This window comes from Gavialis gangeticus, unplaced genomic scaffold (assembly GCF_001723915.1).
Source record: "Gavialis gangeticus isolate Ggan-Ray unplaced genomic scaffold, GavGan_comp1, whole genome shotgun sequence".
Classification (NCBI taxonomy): domain Eukaryota; kingdom Metazoa; phylum Chordata; order Crocodylia; family Gavialidae; genus Gavialis; species Gavialis gangeticus.
The window spans coordinates 48,549,044-48,573,256 of NW_017729022.1; the positions used below are offsets into that span (position 1 = coordinate 48,549,044).

A 24,213-nucleotide genomic window follows, 5' to 3' on the forward strand; every position below is an offset into this window, starting at 1 on the left:
AGAAGGTGAGGGAAGAGAGAAGATGCTGAGAGTAGGGGGGTGGGAATTCTTACCTGATTTGGGGACTTTAAAAAGTCCCCACAGCTCATCCCACAGCATACTCTGCCACCTGGTTGGGACAGGAGGGTGTAGCTGGGAGTAAGGGAGTAGCCATCCCTGCAACAATGGCCACTGCTCCTGCACCTCCCTTCACAAAATCCTGGATTTGACTATGGGTGTAAAAAGGAGTTAAGACCCTAAATTCCTTTCTGAGTCTATCCAGCTGTCATTTTTTTAAAATTCAGAATAAACTGTATGTATGACTATAGATTTTCACAATCTTGTTACATGCAACTAAATGTAATGTGGCTTTTTGCCACATTATACAAGGTAAATGTTTTGTTCTTACTTTTAATTTTTATAGACAGTATGCTGGGCTTTTTCCCCTTTGTTTCCATCAACTGCTTTTAAGTGAAAGCTAATTAGACTCTTTATTATACAGCACTTGAAGGAGCTGTGCAGTGGATAACAAGCCATAAGATCTCTGAACTTGTGGCAAAATTTTATCTTTCTAATGCTGAACCAACATGATCAAATCTATAGGGATTAATTTATTATTTCATCACTCCTGTTTAAACAAATGTGTTAGGATGAAGATGTGCTCGCTGGCCTGGGCCAGTCATTTTAAGTTCCTTAATAGAGTATTTGGAATTGAAAATGGGCTCCTCTCTCCTGCTGTGCATGTACAGCAACTGTTGCACTCTTCATCCCCATACTGCAAAGCTGGGGAGAGGAAGGGAGCAACATAAAGATAGATTGGTATTTGAACATTGACCATAACCCATGTACTGTGCAGAAGGCATGGGTCTCCTGACATACTTTTCTTTCATGGCCTATAATACCTATGTTACTCCAGCACAGTACTCAAGCTATCCCAGCTGCTGGCATCTAGATAAGGCATACACATATTCTGATGTACTATGTCTTTGCCAAAATTATAGGCCCATTTCTAATGCACCAGAATATTTTGTGCTTTCCAGCACATCCTCTTGCGTACAGTATTTGGCCTCTCACAGATGTGGCACAAAGCCAGGAGGGCATTCATACACAATGCATACCATAGCTGGTGTAGAAACCCTTTTGGCCTCTAAGTACGAAGTGTTCCAGCACCCATAGGTTAAGCAGAAATCTTAGCAACTAGTACAGCAACAGAACTTTTGCCTGTAGAAACCAATCCTATTCGTTTAACGTATTTCTTTTACCCATTAGGTGATGTAATCTAGTGAGATTGTTTTATGCTGTGTCCAAGGAGCATTAAACAATGAGTTCAATATGCTGCCAAAAGGGTAAATAAATACCCAAGTGCTTTACTCATCTACAATTAGAGCCAGCTCCCTTAAAGGACTTGAACACCTAAATAGTATTTCAATACCCTTTTACATACCTGCCCCTATGGAGAGTTTTTGAGTGTTGGATTAGGCATCTACTGTGTGCATGCATGCATGTGCGTGTTGGGGGGGGCATAGTTAGGCACCTCAGAAAGGGATCCAAAACAATCAGTATACTTGGCGTAGTAGAGCTAATAAACTGGACGTACTGGGACCCCAAGCAAGTCTCAAACGCTGACCCAAAGCATTTTGTTTAGGTCTGTGTCTCAGTCTACTTGCAATCAACTACCCCAAATTATTTTCTTCAGGCAAAGTGCCTGCACCCCTTTTGTCAAATAGCTAAGTAGAGATCCCCTTGTTGTCTAAACTGTGGCCAGAGGCAGTGGTGGTTTCTGTGGAGTTTTGGTGCCTCCATTGTTAGAAGACAGCTCAGTAATGGTTTTCAAGATCACGGTTTTAGATTTTGGCATCTGATTTTAGCCTCCGTTCCATTTTAGGTTCCCTTCAGACATTGCCTTTGCTACCTGGAACACTGCTTATTACTGTGGCTGGCACCAAAAAGTCCTGAAGGAGGACTCAAGATAGGCAGCACTTGGTAGTAAGAGTTTGCAGGATCAAGCTTGCAGGCATCAAGTTAAGGTGGGGTGGAGGGTGCACATGTGTGTAATATTCAGTCAGGCTCATACAACAGCATAAGCAGTGGTAGGTTCAAGTGGGTGCCAGAACATTAATCACTGCATTGATTAGACCTATGCTGGGTAGGAATGGTATGTCTTCAACATGCCTGTGATGACCACTCCAGGAATCCCACCAAGAAGGATGCCCCACCTACTCACATGCCAAATTACAGAAATGAGGCAGTGGAGCAGCTCAAGATAAAGAGCCCAAGAACAACATTAGGGCATGTGCTTAGGGTCCCTCTCAGGTGGCTACATTTCCTCATTGCTGGGATTTGGTACACACACAGCAGTAGTTAGTGGGTAGGGCATGCTTGCTGGATGCACTCCCAGGCTCAATGTGGAGGTGTGGCTGACACTGGCAGCAACCTGAAGCCTTGTTGTGGGTAGTGCTCCTACCTACCCTGCCAGTAGTAGAGTTGTACATGTGGTAGCAACAGAGAAATTTTAGAAAAAGTTCTGCAGAGATGAGACACCACAGTGATGGGCCGGGTATGACAACTCAAGTAGAGTGGAATGATTTGCTATTTATGACCAGCTGTCACACCCACTACAGCACAGACATCAACAGATTCAGGCTCCCCAGAGTTTATCCTGCATGGTGAGCTGATAACAGTCTCTAACAGAGTTTCAGAGGCAGACTTGAGAGAGGGATTAGGTCTCGAGAGGCCATATCCAGAAGCCACTTATCTTTGCCAATATTCAGATGCTGCAAAAAGAAGGAAAAAGGAGAACCCTACCACAAGGTAAGGTGGACTAGCAGGTTGATAAAGTCAAAAGGTCATGATTTCTCCTTTTCTAAGGAAAAATGATTGAAATCTCTGTCACTGATGGGGAGAAAATCACCTTTTGCATGTGGCCGTAGAGGTGTTGGCTCTGTAATTTGGATTTGAATAAATCTTTGTCATTCCTCCCATTTTTTCAGCATGTATCATTCAGTTTGGCTTTCACCTGGTCAAAGGAGATGCTTATCTGTATTTTATAAACAAGATGACCTGCTCCAGCTCAGCTGGTATCACTCTAAGAGGCAGAAAGCTCACCCAAAGAGCAGAAAAATAATATTCACAGTACTGATTTAAAACATTCTGTTTGAAACCTAAACCACAGGTTCTAGATGGTTGGGGAAGAAGAGGATTGTTGGGTTTTTTTATTGCTTTTTGTTACTTGACAAGATGGATACATGCAGAAGAAAAGTACAAAGAGTAGTCCTGTGAATAAAATCTTTTGATTTGTTTTGCTCTCGTCTTCACCTAGTCCAATCTCTCTTGAATTAAAGGGGCATCTTTCCATTGCATCAGACATGTTTTCATCAGATGCGTTTAAGAGAGCGAATTTTCTGTTTGCAAAAATATTTGCCAAAAGTGAGTGTCCCAAACTCACACAAATAACATATCACTGCAAACACTTGAACTCAGCCACCCAAAAACATACATTGAGCAACAAATCTGAACAATTATAGAGGTCTCTGAATAACTTGTAATAAAAGACTTCTCTTTCTAAACCATTACCTTAAACTAGCCAAGCACAGAATGTAACAATACCATGTTGTATATAAATCAGCAGGTATACAATACAGTGAATAATGAAGTTCAGAAACTCAGACATTATCAAATAATGATAGGCTAAAAATTGCCTACACTAATAAAATAATTATAAACTAACTACTTGAATAATTGTGATAATACCTCTTAAAATTACAGCCTAACTGTTGATAGTAGATAAGCAGAATAAAAGTTTGGATTGATTAGAGGTATTATTACTTACAATTCAACCAATTTTAATTACTTAAGACATGAGCAGAAAAACAGAATTATTGTGGGGGTTTTAGAATCTTTTCTGTTCTGGCTGCCCAAGTGTGACATCTTTTGCCAGACCTTAACAGTACAAATCTATGCAGAACAATCTGCTGGGAAAATGTAAAGGAAGGAGCTGAGAAAATTAGTATAAAGAGTAAAGATTATTAATCTTGTGCTAAAATGGATCATGTTACCTTTTATAAACTGGCACTGATCCTGAAGCTGTTTCCGTCTGACCTTTCTGATAAACAAATCCCCTAGAAACCTTGGATCTACAAGAAGAAAAACTAGTTCCCTCTATTAGCAGTCAGCAAGGAAGCTCTGAAAGAGAAAAACAGTATCACTCCCGCTGAAGCAAGAGTTAAGCAAGTCAGTGTTCAATAACTTGATTTCGTTTTGTGTTACATTTGCAAATGACATTGACACGTAGGAAGTTGTCAGTTTTAGACTGAAACTAATTCTGCATCTGTCTAAAGCAGTAAGTTTAATGATTGATCTACAGTATCTTTTATGCGTGTGTGGGGAGGAGGGCTCTTATTTTACATCATATTTTGCTTTGTGAAGATATTGCTGATGAAAAGTCTGAGAGGAGTTCTTTAAGCATTCAGTTTAAAAAATGCAGACTGAGACTTTTGTTATCCTTTTCTGCCTTGCAAGATCTTTCTGGGGAGTAAGTTTTATATACAACCCTTTTTGTGCTGCATGTTTCTTATACAAGTATGTTTAAAAATGTCTACACAGTAAAACTTTGCTAATTCTTATTCATGTGTTTGACTACCCATGGCAAATTGCAGAATTCTGCAAACACTCCTGGAAACTAATAACTAAAAAGATAAAGATAATACATCATACAGCATAGGTCTAGTCATCTATTTGATGAATATTGCCTAGTTTTATTTATAACAAGTCACCAGTCTGGTAATAAAATCTGTAAAGGTCATAAAAGAGGTCCCGCAACAACATTGTGCAATTACATCTTTGCTGAGAAACAGAAACATAATATTAATTCTTGTGAGTGATTAATGGAAACTGTGTTTAGTGTATCTCAGTTTTAATGAGAACATGCATCAATTATACTTTATTAGAAATGAGTGAATGCTGCAAAAATACTTTCTGGTGCTATTCATCAGAGTTGCAAACAAAGTCATTCCAGTCACGTACAATATCCTTTTGTATTTGCCTCCTTCAAACATTTGAGCAATTGCGTTGTATTGGCTGCAACGTTTCTGGAAAGTCACGTATGTAAGTATTTGCCAACATATATTTTTAATTTGCACACTCAAAGCTTAGAATTGGGAGAAGTAGTAGATTGGTCAAATAAAAAAACAGAAACTATACAATGTAATGATCTAAAAACTGAAAACTAAGCAGCACAGATAAACTTTCACAAACTCTATTTAATGAATCAAGAGAAAATGTAAATATGTATGCTTGAAAAAAATCAGCTTATAAAGATCTGAAGCTATCATAAACATCAGTAACCGATATTCTGTTAGCAAAATCAGAAGTTTCATCTTTTCACAAACTGTCATGAATTATTTTCTTACCTGTACTATTCATAAGTGCATTTTTAGATGGACAGTTACTATAGTATCTGAAAGATATACTGCCATTCATCCTGCAACATAAGTCAAATTACAACAGTTAATGATGAGATAGTGTTCCTATAGATTAATTATTAACTTTTGGTTTCATTACTTGATTACACAATGCACCTTATATTCATTTTTGATTCCCTACTGAAAAGATTCCCAAGCTAGTCTTGCCATAAACAATCATTAGATTTTATTTGCTTAAGTGTTCAGTGAATACCAAGTGCTTGAATGTAAAAAAGAAAAAGGACTCCTGAGCACTGGTGAATCCCTGGTTATCATTAGTACAGTCGAGGGCCATAGTGTCACTTCTGGACAAAAAAAAGACCAAAGAAAAATTAGGGAAGTCCAGTTCCCATCAAATAAAACCTTTAGATAAATACTTAATCTTTTAGCACATAAGTTAGTTCCATTGAATGCAGAGGTACAACTCATGTCCTTAGGGTTAAGCATGTATCTAAGCTTTGCTGAACTAAGGCCTCCACCCTATATGGAAGTTCTCATTCATCCCTGAAATCTTTTAAAAAGAATACAGCCCCTTCCTTTCACTATCCTGCCCCCAGAACCTCCAAGAAAAACCAAACACCTGAAAGAAAATTGATACAGGGGATATGATAAGGGAAAGGTAGTGTCCTTATCTTTTATAAGGATGCTTAGAATACTCATTATATCCAGGCACCGAACAAAGTACTCTAGATCCATATTGCAATGCCCAAGAGTATACCAAAACGATATGAAACACTGTGCAGGAAGGCAGTCTTATCCACTCTAAAATATTAAAGCTAATTCTAAATAGAGGTCCTCTAAGTCCATGTTTTAGCCAACTTGTATCAGCCAACTTGATTCTGCTTCTATGCAGGTAGACTCTATGATCTCTTGACATCCCTTTCAGCCCTACATTTGTACAAGTCAATTATATGAATATGACTACCATGCTGAGGTAGAGATTTCCTTAATGACCTTAAACCACAGCAACACTTACCCTAGAGAACTTTATCTCCATTAATCTCCAACATATATAAAGCTCAATAGTTCTCTAGAAGCTTAATTTTTCTTTATGGTATCTAGCAGTTGCACAAGCTGAGCTCTCACTACTCCAGTGCTTCTTTATCAATGGATATTTTTCTCATGGTTCATTTGTTCACTCTGGCATATCAAATACAAGTGCACATACAAAGTGTAAAGTGTGTGGAAAGAGAATCAAAAGTTCTAAAAATGAAAAGGAGTTTAATGTCAGATCATAAACCAGGTATATTTTCTACAGCTGGTTCCACATGAATGTAGATGTTTGTTCACAGCATCTCATCCAAATGTAATGCACGGTGATGCATTGTATTGAGTGGCATACATTGACTTTTGCTCAGACCCTTAAATAGGAAAAAAAACAACCCTTTGTCCTTAGTTAACATGAATTTTTAAGTGTGACTAGTGATTACTAGTGCTTAGTTGGACATGTCTATAATTCAAGTGCATTTCCATTGCTAAAAAGCCGGTGTTACAGCAACTAAAATTGGGCGCTCAAAAATTATTAGTCACTTTTGAAAGTGTATATCCATAAGGTAATCTTATGCTATGACAAGTTCATTCAGTTAGAGCTCTGTTAAAATCCATTGACTTCAGTAACTGCAGTGATGAGAAGACTGAACATGTCATTATGTATCATAGAATTGAGTGTTGTTATGTATCGTATGATAAAGAAAAAACTTGAAGAATTAAAATGTTATCAGGAATTAGTTTTTCAAACCAATTCATTAATAGCAACCAATTTTCAGTAAGAGGTAAGGAATTAGTGAAAAAGGGACACGAATCACAGTTAGATATGCAACATGTAGTTTGTGGATTGAGACTTTTTCTGACTGTTTTCTGTAATTTATATCAGCTATAGATCTGCATGCTGTAGCTAAATGATGCAAGAGCCGGTTTGTGATTATCCTCTGAAACAGGATAAAGAAACCTACACAGCAGAACTTCTTCTCAATAAGGAGATTGAACTACACATAGAAAATGTGGATTTGTCAGAAAACAGTGACTCAGAAAATGACATCTTCATACCCTGGGAAACGGAGGTGGTATCAATTTGCACAGAGAGAAAGAGGCCTCCAACTGACTCTGTCCAAAGAAGAGGTTTCGGCGAGTCTTCATTTCTACTGAAATTTCCATTTAAAGAGTATGACGGATGCTACAGTGCACCTTTCCAGTTTGACAGACATGCTTTGGGAAGGATTTCCACCTCCCCAACTCTCAGAAGACTAAGAAATAGTGTGTCCTCTGCCTCCCAAGTGCAGTCGCTCCAGGAGTGCTTTGATGATGCTAAGCTGGGATGCCAGAAAGAGCACAGTGGTTCTTTTCATGTTTGTAAAAACCCACCTCAGTGTATTAAGTCTGCCTCCTCCTCATTGTCACTAGCCTCCTGCCTTCATGCAAAACTACTGTCCTCCAAAGAAAATGTCGAAACTCCATTAGCTGTTTTAGAGTCAGCTGGCCCAAAATCACACCTGCCCCATCACAAAGATAATCTCAGCAATGGTGGTTCTGACCAAACACTGAAGAACCGTGGGAAGATCTGCTCTGCTACCCTGCCTGGAGATGAACAAACATCTCAGCCAAGCACTCCTCATCAGGAATATGTTCAGGTAATATGAGCTAAAATGAAGCTTCCCATCCTTCTTTTTGAATAAGGTATCAAAATCAATCAGGGGCCAATGCAGTCATCAAACCACAGAGATTGAGATTGAACTGACCTGTGCGCCACTGCTGAAATCTAACCAAGAAAGAAGTTTTCTCCTTCCTAATTGGTAGCTACGGTTCTGACTCAACAAGGCAGGCACAGAAGCAACTGGCCAATGCTAACCATGTGCTTCAGCAAATCACTTGAGCATGTCTTGCTGAATAAGAATGCTCTCAAGCATTTGTTGAAAAGCTTTATTGAATCAGAGCCTAAATCCTGTTTAAATTTATTTTAAATGTTGTTTCCCCCTCCCCACCCCTCAGATATTACCAATATCACATGATCCCCCAAGCTAGTCTCCTAAGCATTGGACCACCCTTTCTGGGGCTCATCATGAGCAGAGAGACTGTGTGGGGTAAGTTAAACGGGAAATAGCTTAACTAACTTAGAAAAGTAAGTGGTTCTAAAGGTTTTCATATTTGGTATCGCCAAATAAGCATAAGACAGAAACGAATGAAACCCACCCTGGATTCTATCATGTTTCTTTTGCAGCTCACTGCTGCATAAAAAATTACAAGTTACTGTCTTTCAAAACAAGTAACTAATGTCTCACTTTCTTTCAGGAAAGGGAACTACTTACATCAAGGTAGGTCTCTATTTGTTTTATCTTATAAACTGAACTTCCTTATTCTTTTTCAGTCCAAGTCAGATCTAATAGTGGAACGCTTGCACTATGTACTTGCATATAAAACTCACATTTAATTTAGATTTATAGGCTCACTTTGTGAAGTATCTGTCACTGGCTTGTTTATACCAAAGCTTGTATCGAGGGTGGCCTTCTCTCCCTGGCAAACTCAGTTATTTTGCATAATATTTCAATCAGGCTGTCTGAGGGCTACACAGCAAATTGCCAGGAGGGTTGGTCATTTGGATTAACTAACACTTCCAGTGTCAGATTTCATCAGCCAAAGAATGTAAAACTCTAGAAATCTTGCGTGACTTATTCTCCAAAACTATGTTAAAAAACCAGCAGAACAGCTATATATTGTTCTCCCATGTAAGAGAAGCAGATCCATGATTACTGCCTTATGAAAGGGGTGTTAATCCCACCATCCAGAAAGAATATGTAAATTCTTGGCTTTAAGAAGTTAGCACTGGATGAAGTGATGTGTTTGTTCTCAATAATTTGTTATAATGAATATCACTTAGCTCCCCAAAAAGTTGGGTTAATATGGCAAACATTTTTTTTTAGGAATTATCATCTTGTTTACAACTGTATTCACTGTGGCCATGCTTGCTGCCCTACTGTATCCACCCTTTGTAAACATGTGAGCAATTAAAGCTTGCTTACTCAACAAACAACAGCAAGGGGAACACAAAACAAGAGGAAAAATCACAAGCTCCTCCCCACATGTCAAGTGGTTGCTTTATGATGCTGTTATATTCATTTCAAAGAACAGTCTGTCGAAAATTTCAGGGGGAAAGTTCAGGAGCATTGAAGCCCTGGGCTGCTGATGCTTCTGTACTACACAGTTTTGCACAAAATGGGCAAATGATTTGTTCATGACTGTACTTTAACTGACTCATTCATACCACATTTCCCTGCCTTAAAGCATTTTTAATAGAAAAGTTCTATCATAATCCCCCAATACTCTAACATGAGTGATTTCAAGACTGGGGTCCATTTGCTGCGTGTCAGTAGACAAGGACATCCTTTCAATATGTGTATGTGTCCAGTTAAAAGCCCATTCTTAATAGTGGAAATTTCCTAGATTTTTCTTAATACTTGTGATTTCCAATCTATCCTTCAACCTCTGAAATTTATAGCAAAGGGAAAGCATGGTCTCTGTGTGCCACTGAGTAAACAGGAGACTACAGCTAATATGGAAATATCCTGTTTTGATCTGGCGGCCTTACAGAAACACTGCAAGATCGGGGGATCAGTGATTGTGCAAATAGTTCTATGAGCAGGCGCTAACTTTCAGTAGAAAGGTTTCCAGTGTTGCATAGAATTCAAAATTTCAGAAGATCAAACTGGACACTGGGTATATACCAGTTTGTATATTGGTAGCTGCAGTAGCGGTATTGAGTATATACCAATTTGTACATCTTGAGCATCTGGCTGTCAACATTTATATGAATAAATGTGTCTTAATCCAAGCCTGTTCAGTCAAAAAAACAGATTGAAAATTTCACCAGATGAGTTATATGCTCACGGACAGTAAATAAGGAAGTTATTTAATTTTTTTTCTAAGCCTGCATTATCTCCACTAACTGTTCTGGCCAAAATTAGGATTTTCTGAAATGTAAGAAAAACTACTACTTTTATGTTTCTCTTTTTTGAAGCCCAGTAGTTGCTTCAAGTTCTAAGCAAGGGTTTTATTCAACTCTAATTTTATCCAAATCAGTTAATCTAATCTTACAGCTAATCCTTTATTATCACAGCTAGGGGAAATGACTGGAATGTCAGGGCATTCTCCTCCAATTCGAAGCACGTGTGAAGAGCTCATTTCCTACCTTTAACCGGATAGATGTGTATCCCTTTTTAATGGAGTGCTCCTTTTCCTCTCAGTTTAGTAATTCATTTTCTCTCTCTCAGTCCAACCCACCTGTTATGTATATGTACCATATACATAAATCCTGATTTTTTTTCTCTCGATACAAGCTCCTCTTAGACCCTCAAGTGCAGCTAATTGTTCAGTAGGATAAGAGTCCAGGTTCATGCACTTTTGAAATCCTATTTATCCCTTTGTGTCATTCAAAGGGTTTTGAATATAACACTGTACTACCTAGCACCTTACCACTATAGCAAACTATATATACTAACTCCTTAAAACACAGTCCGACCGTTCTTCTTAATTTGTAATGTAAACAATCCCTTCAGTCAGCAACATTCATAATATTATGAACATCCTATACCGCTGATTATTGTGATTCAGCCAACTGTTTTCACTCTTACACACAACATATTTATTCTATTAATAAATATGCTTCGTGGTATAGGTCATGGGTTCCCTGACACATCTGAGACGTATTCTAAATGATAGCAAGGAGAAAAGTGTGAACACATCAAGGTCCATACCTTAGAACAGAGTATATTCCGTTGCTAGGAGTGACTGTACAGTGCATGTTAACATTTTCCAGAACTCATTTACTTAAAGGTTTTTAATCATTTTCTGTAATATGAACCTTTGATGTCTTGCTTCACTGGCAAAAGGGATTCAAAAAGGAAGAATTATTGCACAAGTATTTACTATGCTTGCCGTAGTCCAATTCTTCCATCAGATGCACACGATTTTTTCAAGCATATACGAATGAAATATATCCCCTCCCTCTAAAAAAGAAAATGTGAACCTAACACTTGTTGGCAGAAAACAACAGTGAAATGCCTCCATTCTTTGCATAGGACTCACATTCTACTAATTTTTTTGTCATTTCTGCTTTACTGTGCCAGGAAAATCAGCAAAAAAAATCCAATATAAACACTGTCCCAAAGGGTGCAGATTTATTCCAAAAAATGTGCATTTAGGCAGGTAAATCACTGATGTTCACAGAAGGTGAATCTATCCAGTGCAATGCAACAATGCATTGAGACACGCTACACCTTCCTCCCACTGTAGCACCGCCTTACCAAGAAGCATTATAGTTATGTTAGAACGGTAATGCATGCGCTCCAATAAACTCTGCCTGTTCAGTACATTATGGTTTACATATGCATGCACTCTAGAGGGAACCATGGGCACGGCCTCAGTTTGTACTCATAGACTAAAGGATTTTTCTGTCTACCTAGTAAGCACACATCTTTGGAAATTAAGACCTTTATATCTGATTTCAGTAAACCTACTCTTTAATTCAATTCCAAGGACTAGCAAATATGCCATTTGGCATAACTGTTGCCAAGAAACTTATGTCCAGGTCAAAGCAGATTGTTATTAAGTACTTTTAAGGATCAATACTAGAAAATTCTAAAATGGTATAATAAGTCCAAGGTGAAAAAACTGCTGAGCTTTACCATTTTAGCAGTTACTATATAAAAAGTTGTTAACCCACCAGTTTGTAGCAGCTGTCTTGCACAGGTACAAAATGACTAGAAGGTTATCTGTACTGGAAATAGGGATGTGGGGTGTTCATGAGCAGTTTTAATACTGTTCTACAATATTTGTATAGTCACTGTTCCATGCCCGCTCACTAACATTTGTACTGTGACAACACCTGAAGTCCAAAATTAGGGGACCAGACACCTCTGGATTAAGCACTGTGTTCATGCATATATAACTAGAAAGCAATTCCTCTTTCCTCTCCCTATTACCACCCCCCCATTACTAGAATTTATGGTAGGGGGAAAATGAACCCCCCCCTGCCCTGGCACCGGACCCCCAACTGCGGTCTGCCTGATGTGGTGGGGAAAGCCCACAGTAGGGTCTTTCCTCCCCTCACCCAGCTGGAGCAGGGAGCCAGCCATGACTTCCCCAGCCATACCCCCTCCTCAGCCTCCAAGCCAGCCATGGCGGGGATTGGGGGAAAAAAACACCCCCCTCAACCCAGCACTGATTCCCCAGCCAGTGTCTGCCCAGAATGGTAGGAGGCGGCCCACAGTGGGAACTTTCCTCCCACTGCCCACCCAAAGCTGGCAGCCAGGTGCGTGTCCAGTGCCAGGAGGGGGTGGTCTGCCCCACCCCCTCCTCAGACAGCCAGAGCATTCCAGCTAGGGAGCAGAGGGGTGAGGCAAACCCTGCTCTACTGGAGCAGACAGCACAGCCCAGGGTTGCAAAGCACCCTGGGATGCCAGAGGACTACAAGTTAACTTGAACCAGGAAGGGGTCTGGGACAGAAGTTCCATAAACCAGTTTGACCTAAATCAGTTAAATCTGATAGTACATCCAACCAGGTTTACCTTAAACCAGTTTTGGCCATTTTGAAAGTGGTTTATGTGGACTGAACTTCTGTTCTATTACAGGTTTAAATCAGCCGATCACTTAAACTGGTCTGTGTAACTTCTGTCCCTAGCCCTTGAGGCATACGATACCCAAAATGGCAGGGCTTGAAATATTGGGATTTTTCAGGAATTTGAAATGTGTGACTACTCTCTACAGCAGTGGTGCTCAATCTTTTCAGACAATGGGCCAGATGGGTAGTGCCAAATCCCTTCCCAGGTCAGATACTGTAGGGCCCCATCTGGCACAAAGTGGGGGGTGGGGGAGGGAGGACAGCCCGGTCAGAGGATGGCATGTGGCCTGGCCCCATGGGACAAAGGAAGCATGGGCCAGCCCCTCAGGAGGAAGGGGACATGGCCTGGCCCCAAACTGGCCAGGGGAAGGGAAGTAGGCATGGCTGCATGGAGGGAAAGGGTATGGCCTGGCTCAGATTGGCTGGCTGCAGGGGAGGGTCATGCCCCAGGTCCAACCTGCCCCATGAGGCTCGTACTCCATGGGGCTTAGAATTGTAGAAGCAGGAAGGAACGGCAGTGCTGTCACAGCTCCCCCACCACTTAATTTCCCAACCCATTGGGAGCCCCATGGGCCAGATTCCAAGGGTCCATGGGCCACATATGGCCCACAGACAAGAGATTGAGCACCCCTGCTCTAGAAGTATATAAATCTGAAACAGCATTAGACAGTCAAAAGGCAGTTAAATATAGAAAGGAGCCCACAAATGTGTCATATGCCAGGAACTTACATTCATAAGAACATGGACTAGAAGAAGCCTCCCAGGACATTGAGTCCAGTCTCTTACATTTATAGGCAATCAGTTAACCCAAATCCCTCACTATGCACCTTTTGATTTTGGGTTTTTTGCTTGGTGGCAGTGCTGGGTATCGGTAGTCAGCAGTTTGTAAATTACCTAATATTGAAGAGATGCTAAATGTGTTGTTGTATTCCAAACAGATCAGCAGAACGCAGGCGCAGCTCCATCGTAGTAAGTCTGCCAGGACTTGAAGTGTTCCCTGGAGACCTCCTGGTATCAGACACTGCTGTTGACTACCTGCACCACTCAGCATTGCTGCCAAATGCAGGTCAGGCACAGGATGGGATTTGCTTGCATCACATTCTTAAAGACCATGCGTTCAAAGTGAAATGGCTTTATATAACAGCTATAAACTAACACTGCTCATGCATACGAAGTGAAATGGCTTATATAACAGCTATAAACTAACACTGCTCAGGATTCAGATGCCTAATTTGTAAATTCTGTGCATGTTAGGTACTATCAATGATCTTTGCTGTTCAGTACATTCATTTAACAAATCCTGATCACAGTAACAGCAATTAGCATCATCATTCATTTACGAAAAGAGACACTAACTCTAAAAGACATTCTAAGAGATAAATAAGCAAGTTAAACTTTAAATATCAGTGGGCTGATAAGGATGTTGCTTGATATTTAGCAACCTGTTTCAAAGCCAAACAAATATAGATCTTTCCTTAGTCTACAACTGACTTGATGCTGAAGTTTATCCATTCATTAAGGCCAAGATTTAGTCTAGGAACCATAACGGGAAATCAAGTGCTGTCAGTCAGATAAGGTGTTCTCACCAAACAATTCAGTTTGCAGTTATATCAAAACATGATTTGAAGATGGTGTGGACCTTTCATTTTAATGCAGTGGTATGCAAGCACATGCTTAATTCTGAAGGGTAAGTGTGCTTAAATGCATTCATGAATCAGGGATTGTGCTATTAGGGTTTGTCCACACAAAGAAATTTACTGGTATTATACTCAGCATAAGAAAACACCCACAACAAAGAGTTACACTGATGTCACATAGCAGTATTATTATATTGGCATAATTATATTTATAAATATCCCTTTATAGAAATGACACCACAAAATAACGGACAGACCCAGTTTACTTGTAAGGTGGATGACATCTTTTAAGAATTAACCTGAGATCTGACTATTCGTGCTGTATCATGCCATGATCACAGCATGCAGCCCTGCAGCTGGGTTCTCAGTAGTGCTGACCATCTGCCGTGACCATGAGACTTCAGGATGCTTAGAGCTCCTGAAAATCCAACCACTGGTGCACATCAGTATTGCCTGGAGGGCCTGACTCAAAGGACCTTACTGAGTTTTAGGCCTGGCCACAATCTTCCTGAACACAAATGTTAAAGATTAGTTACTGTATTTACTTGACTCCAAAGTTCAGGGGGTTTTACCCCCGATCAAGATAGAGAACAAAAAGCCTCATCTTAGACTGAAGCACCAGGCTGAGACAGGCTTAGCTCCAGTTTTGGCAGCTATCTTGGGGCTAAAACCAGAGCTGAGTCACTGCCTGCCTCCAACCAGGATGGCTTACTTGGCAGGGGAAGGGGTTTGCAGCCAGAGCAACACCGGGGATACCAATGTGTGTAACATGAAAGGAGCATGGGGGAGACCACTCAGCCTACCCACCCCTTACCTTCTGCTCCAGCTCAACCTCTGATCTCTCCAGCCCCGACCCAGCCCAGCCAGGAGCTGCTGCCATTTCTCCCAAGTTGGGCTGGGCCTGGGCCATCCCTGCTGCTGACTGCCTGGAACCGGAGCAGAGCTGCAGCAGAAGGTAAGCAGGGCTCATGGGAGGGCAGGCATGGATTAAGGGGGCAAAGCAGGAGGGGCAAGCAGAGGCATGGAAGAGTGAGGGTGGGAAGCAAGGGGCAGGGGGCAGGTATGGAAGGAAAGGGACAGGGGTCTGGCCCCTCATCCTAATGCTGCTGTCCCTGCCATGGCAGTAGATGGGATGAATTCAAGACAACCTTCCAGTAATTAGTTTTTATACATGGAAACTTATAACACATTTATAATTTTCCATGTCTAAACTCTAATTACTGGGGAGGGGCTTTTAAATTCCAAGTTAACTTGGATTCAGGTAACTACAGTAAGTATAATTGTTTTTATTTCCCCTTAAGAAAAAATATTCTTGATTTCTTTAAGAAAAAGTAGCCACAAGCTAATATTCATATATGTATTTGTTTCACCCATTAGAGTCCAAAAAGTCAAGGTGGCCATTCATCAAGAAAGGAGCTGTGAGTACTTCACGACATATTTTTCCTTTAACTGTGTGTTCCAGAGATCAATACTGTAAAAAGCTAAAAATCTTTTTTTCATTTTACTGCCTTTGCAGAAAAAAATGAGGGTAGGGAAAATTAACAGTAAAAGCATTGGTTGCCCAGGTACTTAAGCACATGCTTAATTTCAAAGAGATGAGTAATGCCATTAAGCACACGGACAATGCAGTGATGAAAGACATAGATGCCTAGAGAGTGCTGGGAAAAGCAAAATGAATAATCTCCCAGTGAATGTACACACAATTAATGCATTTGGTGGCTGATGTTCTGATAATGTGGTGTGCGTTAGTTCATGATAGCATGTGCTAGCTAGCTCTCTCTCTCTCTCTCATCTATCTTGGTTAGTCCAGAAGGTGCAAATCTCCCCTGCCTTCTACTGAAGCTCTCTAGCCTGCATTACACAAGAGGTCAGGTTAAATATCCCCCATACAACATGCATTCATGTAACACTGTGCATGGCACACAGCTGCACTTAATTGAAATATTCCAAATGTGGCCAAAAAATAATGAAATAGAAAGTGAATCCCGGGCCCTTGTCAGATATTTAGCCCCCTGTAATATCAAACTCAAGCACACAAGACCTGTACAAGCAACCCTTACATTAGAAAGTGGGCATTTGTGAGAATTAAGTGGATTTTGTCCAGGTTTCTATTATATTTATATTTATTTCTTAAAGTTGTGTAACGCCCTGCAAGATTAGGTATTTTAACAGTTATTTTCTACATGATGATCTCTGCACCCGACTCATTGTGAGGAGAACTTGATGAGACTGAGATCTGAGGGAGAACCTCTATATGTAAGAAATAGAAAATACAACATGGGAAGGGCTCTTTCCCTCCCATCACCAGAAAAAAGCAGAAAATTGCTGATGGACTCTGCAGTCCACTCTTCTTGACAATTTAAACATCTACCTGGGTTCTGAGCTTTTTGCTCCCCGAGATGGCTCTGTTCATTTCCCTCCTGTTTGTGGCTTAGGAACGATGTAGGATACAATGAGGCTGAACAATGGCTTCTTCGGGGGTAACAAAGAAGTTTTTTCCCACTGGAGCCAAAATTGGCAGAGAGCTAGAGGAAGTTGTTTTGTTTTGGGGTTGTGGGTTTTTTATTTTTGGTTTTTTGTTTGTTTGTTTGTTTTTTACCTTGGAACAGGAAGGCAGTCTTACCTTCTTCACCAGGTTAGTTAGGGACAGTTAGGTCAATTGCTGTATAACTTTAGTTATTCAGTCATTTATAAGGATGCTCAGTTAATTAGAATTTATGGCTGATATCCACTGTTGATAAAAGGCCAATGGGTAAGCTCAGCTCACAAAAATCAGAGCATGCTAGGATGTTTCTGCAAATTGTGGATGTTGTACTTGTAGAAAATTGGAAGATGCCAAGGATTTTCCAGACAAAGGCCCCATTGTGGTACTCTAACAACCTCATAAGGAACAGAATGGGAGCATTCAAACACTGAAGCAAATGTTAGGGGTAATCTCGTGTTATGGCTTACACAGAGAGAACCTCATAACCCCTCCAAAGCCACCGAACTGTGCCTAGAACAGTAACAAATAAAGCGGTACCTGCCACTTAGAGCCTATCCCTGTGTCCATCTTCGCTTGCCTACAATTTCCTGAGATTGTTTTTCCAGTGACTGAACAACTGAAACAACAATAATTGCAACAGTATTTACAGATCACTTCTGATTTGCTTTGATCATTTCAGCAATAAGATTTTTTTTCAGTGAAATAACTAGGACAGGGCAACTGGGACAGTTGATCTGGGCACCAGCAGTGGTGAATCCAAGCTCACATTCATACTCCTCTTCCACGGTGAAGGTGACATGCCAGCAGATCCATTTCCTTATGCCTGGATCCCCTGCAGCCCCCTTTCCAGCCCTCCTGCTCCCTGCCTGCTCCTCAAATGTCCTCCAGTCTAGGAGCAGGTGCCATTCCCAGCCCTGCCCAGCATTTCATACACCTGTTCCCCATGGCTGGGGCCCCTAAACAAACCGCAGGAGAGGGAGAGGGAGCAAAGACCCATCTGCTGTCACTGCCACTGACCCAGCACCCCATACAGCTGGCTCCCTGTAGCCCTCAGCTGGAGTGGAGCATAAGCAGTCCTGGGACTTTCCCTACCTCCGGGTCTGCAGGGGACAGCAGCAGAAGCAGGTTTCCAGGCACTCCTGTGCCTTGCCCACCTCCTGAGAGCCCCCTCTACTCCACAAGCAGGTGCTGGAGGTGGGGACCTACCAGCTATCACCATCACCACTGTCCTGGGCACTGCCACTTACTGACGCCCCCAGCTGGAGCAGAGCAGAAGCAGCCCTGGAACTTCCCTCACCCCTGGGGCAGCCAGGGACAGTGGTGGCAGTGGAAAGGTTTCCCCCTTCTTGTACCCAGAGGCAACCTCTGCTGGAGAATGGGGGAGGGGAATGAAATGGGAAGGGTAGTACTGACAAGAGCAGGGGGAGGAGTGGTCTTACCTGCTTTGGGGCTCCAAAATTCCCTGGCAGCTGAAGCCCTGGCACAGTCCCCCCACAGTGGGAGGGTTGCAGCCTCCACCATGGAACCAGTGGCATCTCCTACACCCTGCTTTTTGAAATCCAAGACCCACACAGATGCACCAACTTGGGAAGAAGGGAGGGAAGAAAGAAAACAGCTGCCACCATAGCCCCTCAATTACACTGGTGGCATAGTGGCAACCAGTCACCACTGCCCATGTGTGTAGCAGCTGGCTATATCATTGCATCTCTAGCTATTTTCCTTGCTGTACCTAGGAGGTCCCTGATCCTGCACTCTGATCCATGCAGACTGGCCTACAAAGGCTGGGACCCACAGGGACCAGTTCTCAGGTGAAAGCCACAAGGGTTATTTGAGAGCAAAGTGAGGACATGGCTTAATTATGACTTCAATTCATGAAAAGGAAAAATACTTTTCAGTTGTCAAATTAGACCTCCATTAAACACCTGCTTATGTGCTCTGTTCAAGTCCCAGTGGCATCAGCAGGCTTAGGGCCTTGTTTCACTGCTTTGTCTTACACACAGGCAATTAGACTGCCTTTTTAATGATTAAAAATAAATAAAAGAACCCCAAGAATTTGTTTTCCTCCAGTTAACATTGGTGAATAAAATCTCTTCTTGCAGAACGAGCAGAAGATGCAACAAAATAACTACTTTTACATATGTCTTGTATTATTTAATATAGATGGCCATACTATATTTGTTATACTGCACCAATATTGAATGTACAGAACTGGCAAGCTTCTATTGTTACTTCAATTATAAAACAATGAAAATGTGCTTTTGGATAGGGTTACGAAGCATGTACCCTTGTTTAAATTAGTTCCTTTTCCCCTTTATCCTATTTTGTAACTTTAGAAATACCATAGCATTTGGTTTCTACAGTTTTCAATATTAATAAATAGCCAATATCATCATGCTCATTAGTAATTTCACTGTAGGAGGTCTGCATCAAACTCAGATTCCAGTGCTGCTATGGTTGCTAATGAGCTTCAAATCTATCTGTACCCTCAGAGTAGTAGAAGCACAGAGGAAATCAGTTATGTTTATTGTTATTAACTAACAGAGACAATATGTATATACTTCTCAGTTTAAAAATAATGTTGAATTTCCGGGCTAGTGCCCAAGTTAAATCTGTATCTATGGAGTGTGACCTAAAAATTTTATTTGAAAGTGCGTGCACACACTTCCCTTTCTAAGTTACCCACCCCAAGTACATCACAGTATTAAGTTATAACGCTACTTGAAATCTACTTTTTTCTCTGCTTATGCTATTTATCCACTGTTTTTCTGGCACTTTGAACAATGAAAATAACCAGGCAAGTTAGGCTTTTGGTAAGACTCAATAGCAAGTCTATGTTACTTTCCTGTCCTCAAGCACTAGCACGATTAAAAGGTGATTGATCAATTTGCACTGAATAATATACCTTGAGATTCTTGTTTCCTGCAAGCAAAATTCTCCGATTTATCAGTCAAAATTACTCAAGTTTCTTAACTCCCAAACAAATACCTTGCAAGGGGTTTGCTGCAAATATGAAATGTTTTAATTTCAAATCTTCCCAGACATGGATCCTAACCCAGTAAACGCTTATACAGGTACTTAATGTGACACACACAAAAAGTTGCACTGAGTTCAATGCTTTAGTAAAACTGATATTTGCCAAAGCCTATACTCTAACTGACTGCAAGGATTTTTTGAGATTAGCCAATATTACCTTTTGCCTGACTTCACTTTACAGTTTTGCAAATATTAGTTCTTTCAAGGCCTAAATAATGCACTGCATTTTTTAAATTGTTCTAGGACTTCAGACCTAAACTTTGTCTTTTTTGAGCTGCTCATTTGTTGAAAGATAAATATATGCATAGGTCATTGCAGGATCCCAAGCTATGAATGAGAAAATTGAGGTCTTTATTTAAAACATGCAACAAACTGCTCACAAACAATTCAAACATCTGTAGCTAATCTTGAGACTGGGGCTTTTTTGTGTGTGTGAATGATGCATACATAAAGGTTTACAAGATTTCATTATTTAAAAGCTGCTTGCAATACTAGTTTTGCTTCCTCCTCAGATTCTCTTATGGAACTAATCAACCCAGCTCCAATTATGAATGTAAGATTATTTAAACCTAACTTTGGTTTTCAATTTATCAGCATTGTTCAAAATTAATTTTTCACCAGTATTTCTTTAATAAAGCCTAAGCACGTAAAGAATTATCACAAGCAAATCAAACAGTTTAATCAACATTTACTTTCAAAATCTAATGAACAGTTGAAGCATTAAATGCAATGGTGTTGGCTTGGACTTGCTTGCAAATACTGCAGGCAAAGTTGGTTTTAAAAGAATCCTTCCACTGATTCTTTTTTTCATGAAACATTTTCTCTCACTCTTAAGCGTCATGAAATCTTATTTTTACAGAAATTCAATGTCATGCTAAATTTGACCAGACAGTGTTGTCTTTAAATGTGTGGCTTAAAGTAGTAAAGTATTCAAGATAAGAATATTTTGAAGAAAAAAAAAAGGCTTAACCTCATGAATTTCCCAGTCCTGTATCTCTGATTGCACTGGAAGTTTTGCAGGAGCAAAGCACACAAAATTTATTCCCTGATGTGTATTTTGAGCACAGCCCATCATTAGTTGTTATATTCCAGGTTAGCAACTGTCAAAGACTGCTGCACTCAGTAACTAGATCTCATTGTGCCAAAGGGCCACAATGACCTTGGCTCCTACCCATTTCCAACACATAGAAGCAAATGACAGTTGCTGCAGTCTCACTCCTGCAGCTGCGCTTTGTTTGGCAAAGAAATCAAATATTAGAGGTGAAGTACTTGCAGATTAGAAAATACTGCAGTTAGTATGACTACTTAGCTCTTCAAAATAACGTATGTTGAATTTGCTTATCTTTAAACAGAGTAAAGACAAAAAGCAAATGTCTGACCTGGAAAACTGTCTTTCAACCATTAAAATTACAGACTGCAGTGGTTATGAGTTTTGCAGCTTTAAGGTACTGAACTACTCAATGTACTGTATTGATAGCTTTATCTATCAGACTCTTAAAACTCTTATCTCCACTATCCCTTCTTAAAATGAGTCTTTCCCATTCCTTTAATCAATATGTGCAATCTACATGCAAAATATGTGCACAAATTCAGGCTATAATTCTTGCAGTAAGTGGCTGATCTCGTGGAATAGTACATAATCTAAATGTCAGGAAATCGGGGCTTATTTCCAGCTCTACCGATCATCCGGTGACCTTGGTGACTTACCCTGTTTGGGCTAGAGCAGGGGCAGGCAATTATTTTGGGCAGAGGGCCGCTTACTCAGTTTTGGCAAGCCATCCAGGGCTGCATAACAGGCAGCTCAGGGCAGATTAATATTAATTTTCTAAATTTTTTAGGGGCCCTGCAGGCCAGATAGAATGGCCTGGCGGGCTGCACCCGGCCCCCGGGCTGCATTTTGCCCACCCCTGGGCTAGAGTCTTTACATTCTGCAGGCAACTACGCCCCCTCCTAGGTACCTAAATTTCTGCTGGTTTGCATGCACAGGCCTGGTGCCATCCACAACCAATCAGCTGCTTGGAGCCCTAACCAGAGCCCTGGAAGCCCCAGGCAGGATTCTCTGAAGAGGCAGAGGAGTGCCTGCCATACCAATACAGTCCAATCCTGTGCTGTCTTCAGACAATGCCTAGGCCAAAGATAGCCTGGGAACATACATCTGTGAGATGTGTGCGTGTCCCAGGTCGAGCACTAATATGGGATCTGGAAGCTTAGGTTCAAAACTGTGCTCTGCTGAATTGGAGCACAGGCTTGCTAAACCCTGCCCTTGCCAGGACCTACCTCTGTGCCAGTGTAAACACGCCCTTATGTACCTAACTTGGGGCTGAGGATTTCACCCAGTGGTGGAGCACCTAAAAGTTGGGGTGGGTATTGCAATGCTAAGCAGAACAATACCTAAGTACCTGCAAATGTCTAACTTTCCATGATTGCTTCATGGTAGTGTTGTGTGACTCTGTCCAAACCACATGAAGATCTTCGGATATAATATGCTACAAGTGCAAAATATTATTGTCTATTGCTATCATATTCTGGGCACATTATCATACTTAAGAATAAAATGCCAAGGTTTTATTATTATTGTTGCTGTTGTTAAACCTTCAAAAAAGAATGCCAACTCTAGTTGTCAAGGCCATTGTACACAGCCAAATATATTGCAGCAATTCACGTATGTTATTTTGTCAGCTATTTTACATGAAATAAGTCGAATGTCTTCTTTTTCTCCCATCAATAGAATAAAACTTGGCATGAATTTGTAGAGAATCAATGGACTGAACAGAAAGACACTGATGATTGTTTAGAACTGAAGAAAGAAGCGGCTGTGTGGGAACTCTTTACAAGCGAATGCACTTACTTTTTGGACCATTTGCTGGTTCTCAAGATGGTAACTCTGGATTTTCTTTCTCCAGTAAATTAAACGAGTTGTTTGTCCTGCCAACAGTATAGGAGAAAGGAAATCATATATAACCTTTCATTCTTGTATCTGCATTACGTATGCTCTTCTTGCTCATTTCATCCAGTTGAAATCTACTCCATTATTTGCCTCACTACTCCATACTTTGCATCACTTTCTCTTGGTTCATTTTCAACAGCACTAGCAGCAATTTCACAATTTCTCTTGCTATCGCTGTATCTGAACACCAAATTCAGACTGGTAATGCTAAATGTTTCATCATGAATGGTTAGGGGCTGAGGCACACGACTTATGAGGAGAGGCTGGAGAAACTGGGCTTATTTAGTCTGGAGAAGAAAAGACTGAGAGGGGACTTAATAGCTGCCTTCAACTACCTGAAGGGGGGTTCAAAAGAGGATGGAGCGAGACTGTTCTCAGCAGTGGCAGATGACAGAACAAGGAGTGACGGCTTCAAGTTGCAGCAAGGGAAGTTTAGGTTAGGTATTAGGAAAAACTCTCACACAAGGAGAGTAGCAAAGCACTGGAATGGGCTACCCAGGCAGGTGGTGGAATCTCCATCCTTGGAGGTTTTTAAGACCCAGATAGACAAAGCCTTGATTGGGATGATCTAGCTGAGGATGGTCCTACCTTGAGCAAGGGGTTGGAACTAGGTGACCTTCTGAGGTCCCTTCCAACCCTAATATTCTATGATTACTAGCCCATAACATTTTGTACTCTTAGCTTATCAACTGGGTTTGGAGAGGACTAAAAGGTGTGGCTGTGTCAGCCAGATTAGAACATGAACATATAAAATTTAGCAGGCCAGTAATACCAGTATTTCAAGCTATTCCTGCAGCTGAAAAAAAATCAAACTCAGTTGCATCCTAGTCAAGAGAATTATCTGTATTAGTTTGAAGTCAGCCAGGAGGCAGGGCAGGGTGGCACCTTAGGCTGCTTGTACACGCCACAGGGGTTTAATTTGGTTTAATTCTCCCTAAATTGAAACAGTGGGTTTTTAAAAACACTGCTTCAATTTAGAGAGAATTAAACTGAACTAAACCCCCATGGCATGTATACCAGGGTGGGAGCCCAATCCTTACCTGCCTCTTCGGGGGGGGGGGGGG

At 40.9% G+C, this 24,213-nt stretch overlaps 1 protein-coding gene across 2 annotated transcripts in view; it reads left to right on the top strand.

The window, feature by feature from the left end:
• Positions 1-24,213, top strand: part of PLEKHG7 (pleckstrin homology and RhoGEF domain containing G7) — a 91,533-nt gene that overhangs the window by 27,268 nt on the left and 40,052 nt on the right. For both annotated transcript variants that reach the window (XM_019514859.1, XM_019514860.1), the window contains exons 2-7: positions 7,312-8,065; positions 8,724-8,746; positions 13,986-14,113; positions 16,062-16,102; positions 21,555-21,647; positions 22,931-23,080. In XM_019514859.1, coding sequence (XP_019370404.1) covers positions 7,337-8,065; positions 8,724-8,746; positions 13,986-14,113; positions 16,062-16,102; positions 21,555-21,647; positions 22,931-23,080 — 1,164 coding nt within the window. In that variant the 5' untranslated portion in view covers positions 7,312-7,336. The remainder of the gene's footprint in view (positions 1-7,311; positions 8,066-8,723; positions 8,747-13,985; positions 14,114-16,061; positions 16,103-21,554; positions 21,648-22,930; positions 23,081-24,213) is intronic.